General features: G+C 47.0%; 1 protein-coding gene across 2 annotated transcripts; it reads left to right on the top strand.

Annotated features, from left to right (window-relative positions):
- Positions 1-712: 712 nt before the first annotated feature.
- On the top strand, positions 713-8,010 carry LOC115060554 (transcription factor 20). 2 transcript variants are annotated; one of them, XM_029528509.1, is made up of 6 exons: positions 713-877; positions 1,866-4,516; positions 5,849-5,942; positions 6,207-6,256; positions 6,507-6,576; positions 6,724-8,010. In XM_029528509.1, exons 2-5 carry the CDS (start codon positions 1,871-1,873, stop codon positions 6,552-6,554), a joined length of 2,838 nt encoding a protein of 945 aa, XP_029384369.1. In that variant the 5' UTR covers positions 713-877; positions 1,866-1,870; the 3' UTR covers positions 6,555-6,576; positions 6,724-8,010. The 2 variants fall into 2 exon arrangements, with proteins under 2 accessions (XP_029384369.1, XP_029384368.1); XM_029528508.1 differs by having other exon boundaries at positions 6,204-6,256.
- Positions 8,011-8,263: the final 253 nt, after the last annotated feature.

Raw genomic sequence — 8,263 nt, 5'->3', positions numbered from 1 at the left:
GCAGCTTTTTCAGTTGGTTTCACTCAAGGCCCACGTGCTTTTCCCTGCTCTCCACAGAAGTGACCATTGTCTCATGAGGATGCTGCGGAGATGCATTAAAATTATATTGAATCCACTGTTTTTGGACTTTGACCCTATAATTGGGGACATCCTGAGTCTCACTGCTTTAATCTGTCCCCATCTCTCTGACTAACATTTGTTAATCTGGTTTGTTGTCTGTATTTATTTATTTATCTTTACGGACAGAAGAAAATTAAATCCCAGATCCTCTGCGGGTCAGTGCTTACTCTGGACCAGGTACAGGTCCTTCCTCTCTGCCTCCCATAATGCTTTGCTACGCCACAGCTGAGACACAACTGTTTCTCCGTCCAGTCCGTCAAGTCACCCGGAGTGAGACAGCGCCCTGCAGAGCGCTGGCGATGACGTCATTCCGGAGCGCCCACAGACAGCACACCCGCCCGTGTCGGCTGTCCGGCTGATTGACATGCAACATCTGGATCATGTCCGGACGATTCACGTCTGGACTGCGAGATAAACACATTAAGCATTTAATATTGTGAGTTTTTAAATGTGCTTAGACGTTCAATTCTATTTGTGTTTGCTTTGCTTTTTTTCCCCAAACAGTGACAATTACTGCAATGAGCGCTAATTGCTTTATTGTGAAGGGGATATCCGGAAGTTTGATATTTTACTCTAAACAACTTGACATAGAGTAGTGTGTTCCTGGAAAGTGTGTGGATCTTTAATTTTGGGTCTTTCTCTCCCTGTTCTGTTACCGGGAAATGTTAGTGTAGACGGCCTGTTGATGCAGGGAAATGCAGGGCGGGACGCAGTCTTAACGGGGACATTTACCAACGTGTATATCTTCCCCGCCCCGGTAAGTTTAGCTCGGCAGCAGCTCGGTGACTCCGCTCCGTCTTTGTTCCATGCAGCCGGGCCTTGCCCCGATGGGCTCCGTTCTCCTATAAGGACAGAACGTGTCGCCAAACTCCATGAAAAGTACCCCGCAGTCTAATGTCACCCATCCTATTGTGGAATTACTGCATGTAGTTGATAACATTGTGTACTTCTCTGGGTTGTTACCGTTCAGTCTCCAATTCGGAGTTTGTGTAATACGTTAATAAAAAGAAACTGAATTTAAAACGGGACTTCAAACGTTAATGTTGGCTCTCGCTGTTCGGCTTGCAAAGTTACTGAGAGCCGCAGCGGGCAGAAGCGGACAGTGCGGACCAGCGTTATTAAAGTTATCATTTTATTGAGAAAAGGGACTTAATAAAAGTGTAGACTTCGCCGAATTAAAGAGGGGTTTATCCCTAACAATGGGAGCTGTAGAACTATGTTAAGAGATTTCTACTTTCTCATCATTATTGAGAAAATCTCAAAACTCCCTTATATATAACCAAGTTCGTCACTGAGGGACGTTACCGGCGCTGAGCTGGGCCTAGCTAGCTAACGCTAGCTGTAGCTAAAATAAGATAAGCTAAGCTAAATGTCGTTAGCAACCCTGACCTGTCAACGTAAGTGAGTAAAGATTCAGCCGCTGGTTTTGAAAAGATATTATATACTGAACCTGACAGCCCGATCCCATTTACAGTCAGTGATATTAACCATTAACAAAGAAAGAATAGCAAACTTAAAATTGTCAACTAACGTTTGACCTGCAACGGTAATGGAAATCATGTCACGTGTCACTTTTATTATTTTGAGCGTTGCGACTTATGTTTTAACTTTTTTTTTTAATAAGAAAGGCTGGACAACAAAGTGCATGAATTGCGTATTGTAGTGGGCAGAACTAGTTCAACTGCGACCTTTGTGCTGACTGAGTGTATCGTTGGTGATGATGGCTGAATCTCTGTTTGTTGCAGTTGTTATGGAGCAGGCAGCTGGGAGCTTAGATGATCTACAGCCTCAAGACCTCTCCACCACCAGCCTCCCCACTGTGATCGACCTGACGAGGAAAGGTGAGGAATGCGTCCTAAACGCCACGTCCCTGCAGATGGTGAAGAGCCCGGGCTGGTACCCAAACTCTGGGACTGGCACGCCTGGAATAGCCTACTCAGATGCTGGCTCCTCAGACATCTCGTTCCAATCAGGGGATCACATTCAACCAGACAATGCCTTTGCCCACACAACAGTCACCTTGTCCTATGTGAGCAGGTCTCATGTCTTTCCCACTCAAGACACCATGTCTCAACACTCAGCTCTGTGTGGTATGCCAACAATGAGCAAGTTTTCCCTCCGCCCTTCATGTGACTCGGAGAAAGGGCTTGGGGAGACAGACTACTCACTAAACCAGCATTACTTGGAGCAGGTTGAGAGCCCAGGGGACCTCGCTTCTCAGACAGATGTTTTGCAGTCTCAGGTGGGACCAGAGAATGATGGAGGACTATGTCCGACACAGGAGGTTTGTCTGGTTAATGGTGGAGTGATTTCTAGTGATGAGGACACAGACAAACAAGTTGAAGAAAAAGATGAATGCAGCCTTCCAAGGAAAAGCAGCAAGGGTCTGGAGAACGGTCAAGATCATAGCCCTACAAGCTCAGGAGAATGTGTTGACTCCTCCACAGAGACTCTCACCCCCAGCAATGTAGAGAATGATAAGGGGGGAGGCTCTGAGGTGGTCTTTGTCATGTCTAAAAAACAGGACCCAGTGGTCACCTTGGACAGCAAGGGTGCTAGAGACCTGTGTTCACTGAGGAGGGAGTTCATCAGTCCACTGGAGGACCCCGTCTCCCCCTCTGCTACCTCACTGGACGATGTGGAGGAAGTTTTCACCCTGCCTCAGACCTCCAGCTCACCCAGCGGTGACAACTTGTATCTAGAGACTGAAGAATCTACAATCGATGACTTGAGCACAGAGGGGGGAATTCAGCCAGGCTCTGGCATCAGCAATAGTACAACAGAGTTGGATTCAAAAGATGAGAGTAAGAAGGCGGTGATAGAGCCTTTGATAGACTTCAAAGATGATGTTTGTGTGTCTGACGTTTCAGAGGACAAATCCAAGACTGTCACTCCCCACATGAACGGGAGCACAAAGGCACTAAGGAGGAATTTAAAAGAGAAAAAACTGCCAGTGCGTTCCAGCAGAGGGACGCGGTTAGAGGCCATAGTCATGAACATAAACTCAAGCAAATACAAAGTGTCTGGATGTATGCGCACCAATAAGAAAGCCTGTGCTTCCCAATCAAAAACTAGTGGTTCCAACACAGCCAGGCCCAAAAGGAACAGTGCACTGTCAGTGGGGAGGAGGAGCAGAGTGGGAACTCTCTCTGCCAAGACAGTCAAACAAAAAGCAGGAACTAATATCATTAACACTGACAACTCCATAGGCTCTACCTCTGATTCTGAAATCCTCAGTCACGCTAACAAGTTACACAGCAACACACATCCAAAAAGTCCTCAGTTTACTGTGCACAAGAAGTCAAAGAAAGAGTCAATGTATGTTTCCCACCCTGTGCACTCACCACAGAGTCCCCCTGCAAAGTCAAAAAGGTCTCTGTCACAGTCTAGTCCCCAGGCTGTTCTGCACCAGAATTCAAAGAAGGTGTCAGAGCTCCTGATTCACCCTAAACCCTCAGAGGAAATTCATGTGGCACGAGTTCCCTCACCAGAGTCATCAAAATCTCCAAAGAAAAGTCCAGGGAAAGCCAAAGGAAAGACTAAAGGTAGTACAAAATCTCCCACTGCCAAGACAAAGGCAGGTCACACTCCCAAGAGGAAGCGGAAGAAACATAAAGGCGGCCAGTCTTCCTCCATGTTCTCCCCCAAGGAGCCGGAGATCAAGCTAAAGTACATCAACTACAAAGAGGAGAAAAGGGACCTGAGGTTGGACAGTTTCTCTCCCTTCATCCGTGTGCAGCGGCAGCAGTCCTTGCCGTCACTATGTACTGTGATCAATTACCCTGAGGAGGTAAGGACGCAACACAAGAAGGGCCAGCAGCAGCAGGCTCACTCCAGTGGCTTTGTGTCAGCAGTTGTGCCCAGCACCTCGTGTCTCCAGCTGGGCCGGGTGTCCATGCACAGCCAGCACCAGCGCTCACTCGTCTGCTGCCTGTGTGGGCAGTCCGCCAATGCTATGGACTTGGGGGACCTCCACGGTCCTTACTACCCTGAGGGGTACCAGCCAAGCACCAAAACACCAGCCAGCATATCAAGCCTCAAAGAGGACGATTACAGTGATTCAGACTCCTCGTCCTGCAGCATCAGAGGAGGGAGGAGGAAGTGCACCAGTCCACGCACCCTTTGGTCCCTCCGGCAGGGAGCTCAGCTCAAGCAGAAGGGCCTCCTGGAGGGCCACCGGTGGACTGGTGACAATTCTGGCAGCCCTGCAGCCAAGCGGGCTCGCTCAGATGCCAATTCTGCAGAGGTGGAAGACTGGTACAGCCCCCCAGTGCTGCCTCTAGAGCCCTGTGAGTACTGGCTCCACGAAGACTGTGGTATCTGGTCCGCAGGCGTGTTCCTGGTGAAGGGAAAAGTCTATGGACTGGAGGAAGCAGTCAAGGTGGCCCAGGAGACGGTAAAACTACTCTTTAAGCCCGTAATAAGAATCTGTTGTTATACAATATCAAATGAAAATGTAGCTGCTATAATGTATTAATTGTGTCCCTGTTTGTGACAGTCGTGGATTTTTTGAGTTATCTTTAGTCACACAAAGGTGGCTAAATAATTAGCAGCAAAGTTAGTGGAGGGATGCAACAGAGCTGGGTCTCGTACTTTGAAGTAGCGTTTTCCTCTGAGGTGTTGTGCATGCTGGTGATGTTGTCCTACTGTGGGCTCGCTGAAATCATTGGTGGAGAAATCTGCACCAGGCGAGATGTGTTAGGTTTCACTTTGTTTATTTGTTGTTGTTTCCCGCCTGTGTAAAAATATGATAATTGATGTTGTAAAGTAACATTGAATTCTGATACAGGTCACATTGCTTTTCAGACTGTTGTCACATTTCAAAAAGTCTGATCTGTGTCCAATTTAGAACCAAATATAAAAGTGGCCCAAATGGGCATTGAAAAAGCCCAATTGCATATAATTTGTGCTTTGCACCCTGTGATTAAACAATCAGATCTGAGTCAACAGAGGGAAGAAATCAGATTTTAGCCAGTTGGGCCTGCTTTCTGAACATAATTGAAAAGGACTGACTCACTGTTGGAGCTCGACTCTAGTGCTCTGTAGAGGAACTGCAGGTGTATGATCTGCTGCATTTGTCCAGGTGAATCATGGGAGATGTAGTGACCTGACAGTATCCCCCTGATCCCCTGACTGGGAGTAAAAAGTGTATGAGGGCAGCACATGGACTTTGTAAAAACTGGAACAGTTGGATTAAAGCCATGATGATGGACTTCCCTCCACAGTCACATGACCTCACCCCCACTGAACATGTATGGCAGCACCGTATGACATGACAGGAAGCTCTGTGGCCCAAGAGATCATGAAATTGATATAAACTTGAATTAAAAACAAGATCATGCAAGAGACCTAAGTGCGGTGTATGAAGCTCCGGTCATAGTCATGTGACACAGTGACTGAGAGAGGGTTAAAGGCAGTGAGAAGTCAAGCGAGTAGAGACTTCTGACACAGCAGGTTCAGCTTTCCAACCCGATATTAGTGATAAATCAAATTTCTGAAAACAAAACAAACCTCTTGAAAATCAGTAACCAGTGTGAGACAATTCTCTGCAGAGATCAGGAAGTGAATTCAGGGCATGTAGTGTTAGATACTGTCTTTACGCTTTAACCTGCTGTGTTCCATTGCTTAATCTCTAACCAGTTTTCTTCCTGATCTGAGCTCTGATCAGCTTGATGTGGTTCTCTCTGCTTGCTGATCTTCATTTAACCTGGTCTCTGCTGTCTTTCAGGTGTGCTCAGCATGCCATGATCCTGGTGCAACACTGGGCTGTTTCTTTAAAGGTTGTCCCAACAAGTACCACTACAGATGTGCTCTGGAGTCAGGTATGGCTACGCTCACTGCCTGTCACCTCACACTGGAACAGAGAGCATTTCCAGCACAGATGCTTTCAGAGACATTACCTGGGCCTTTAAACAGCCAGCCGAGAACATCAGCTGCTGCTCTTTAAACATGATGTGAAAAATCAGAGCTCAAGGACCTAATCATATGTGTGTATCCGCATGTGTGTGTGTGTGAGTCTGTGTTCACTTGAACCTTTGGATGAGTCATTGTGGCGTCTTCACCTCCTGCTATGTTTTCTCCAGCAGACTGCGTTCTCATTGAAGACAACTTCTCCATGAAGTGTAAGAAGCACAAGGTGAGCAGAAAAAACGGCACCTTGATTGATGTTTCTCTTATGCAGCGGTGTCACAGTCTGAACGTGCAAATAAACTTCTGGCACAAGACTGAGTGAAACACGATCACCACAAAGAGCTAACACTACACAATGACACAAGGTTTTGAAGGTGCAGCAACTGAACCTTTCCCACATTACAGAGAGTTTTGTTTCTGATGCTGCTGACTGAAAGGTGTTGACTAAATATTAATCGTTCAATGCTAATCCTCAGAACAAGACATTCAAAACCCCCCCAGGGATCAGATGGGATGACAGCTGACGGTTAGCAGAGCCCTCATGAGGTGAGTCATTGCTGCTCTGACTTCATGTCTCTGGTTCATGTTCAGGAGCATCAGTCTTATCACGGAAGCCCAAAAAAAAAACAGACTTTAAGGTGTGTCAACATCCCAGTTATTTGTTTTGATGAATCATCACTTTGCTCTCCTCAGACACTCACCTGCATCGTCCTGCAGGGGCTCTTCTTCCTCTTTTGCTGGTAACCATGGCGACAGTGGACCAGGGTTCTTCTGACTGACAGCTAACACCCACAAACCTTAACTTCACCCTCTGCCCTTCAGCTGCACTGTTCACCACCCCTCCCTCTGTCAGTCCGGTCTGAGGAGAGACCTCCTCTCCCGTCACTTCAAGGAACATGCGGAATTTGTTGTGTGTAGTTATTTATAAGGATTTTTTCTGGATTAAATATGAATAATAATCAAAGATATTTAATTTTTTAAAGATTTCTAAGTATTTGATTATATTTGGTTTATTTATTCCTGAAATTTCTTACTGGGTTCTTTAGCAAGAGATTTGATTGTGTGTTTTTTAAGTTATTGTTAAAGCAGTTGGATGTTGAACTATCAGGCCAGTCGAGGAGACGCTAGGACAGGAAGAAGGCGGGATGGTCAATAAAGGTCAAGGTACTCAATTAGACACTGTCCACGCCTCTATGTATCAGACGCTGATTCATGAGGCAGGTCACGCGGGCCCTGTTGTTACTGAGGGAACTGGACAGTGTGTGTTTGAATGTATTCCCCCCCATGTCGGGAGGTTTTTGTGAGAAGCACTTTGGAGTGTCACAGAACACGTCCAGTCCTCTGCTCCCACTGCAGTATTGCCTTCTCCGGCTGACTCACCCACCTGCTTCAGGCACTCTCGTGACTCCAAGCTTCATTGGCCCATCTGACTTCCTGATGACAGAATGTGCGTCTGAATGTGCCTGTGTTGTGTTTTGTCTGCACGGCCATCATGGTAGTCGGTAGCTTCATCACTCTTTGGAAAGGAAATGAAAGCAGGATTGTTTTTGTCAGGAGCAGTGTTGAGGCTGGCATTCTCAGTCTGAGCTCAGTGTCGGCTCAGCTCCATCAGCGTCACTAAGGTTTAAAATTGCCTATGTTGATTTAACACTCAATGAGAAACTTTGGTTTACATCAGCAGCAGTGTTCATGTTCGTACTGATGATTCTGATCTGTTTTAGTGGGACTTTGTGTCCTTACTCGGGCCTAATGCTGCATTTCTACCAGAACCTGTCTGAAGAGCCTTATCTGATGTTCAGGAGGTTGATCCCGTTTTATTCTCTTCCCACGATCTTGTGGTGCAAAGACAAATCAGTGGATGTACATCACCTTCCTCTGGAGACTGAAGGCAGCTTGCATTCACCTCTCTGCTGCAGTTATTCACAGCCGGTTCCTGCTCTCTGGCACTTGTGTGCTGAGATGAGCTCCCAGTGTATTAGCACCTGTTCATAGGTGTGGGTGTGGGGGGGGGGGGGGGGGCTTTGGCTGATCACCTGCCTGATGATTTAGAGAGAAGTCCATGGGATGAGTGCTGGTGTGTTCTCATTACAGCCACTTGAGGCAGCGTTGTGCTGTCTGAAGGGGTCAGTTTGAGCGGACCACCCAGACAGGACGAGGTGTCTGCTCAGTTTCTCACCAGCAGCTGCAGAAGGAACTCCAACTTCTCCTCATCCCAGACCCTCTCTTCCTTTGT

The sequence above is a fragment of the Echeneis naucrates genome, chromosome 19 (genome assembly GCF_900963305.1).
Source record: "Echeneis naucrates chromosome 19, fEcheNa1.1, whole genome shotgun sequence".
Taxonomy (NCBI): domain Eukaryota; kingdom Metazoa; phylum Chordata; class Actinopteri; order Carangiformes; family Echeneidae; genus Echeneis; species Echeneis naucrates.
The sequence above is the reverse complement of the archived record's forward strand: the minus strand, read 5'-3'. Positions and strand labels throughout refer to the sequence as shown.

What these genes read in the sequence shown, in the direction of transcription:
- LOC115060554 (XM_029528508.1), top strand. Translation starts at nt 1,871, where the DNA reads ATGGAGCAGGCAGCTGGGAGCTTAGATGATCTACAGCCTCAAGACCTC. An exon ending in TCAAGGTGGCCCAGGAGACG is followed by an intron (nt 4,517 to 5,848) that starts GTAAAACTACTC and finishes GCTGTCTTTCAG; the next exon opens with GTGTGCTCAGCATGCCATGA. An exon ending in CAGATGTGCTCTGGAGTCAG is followed by an intron (nt 5,943 to 6,203) that starts GTATGGCTACGC and finishes TGTTTTCTCCAG; the next exon opens with CAGACTGCGTTCTCATTGAA.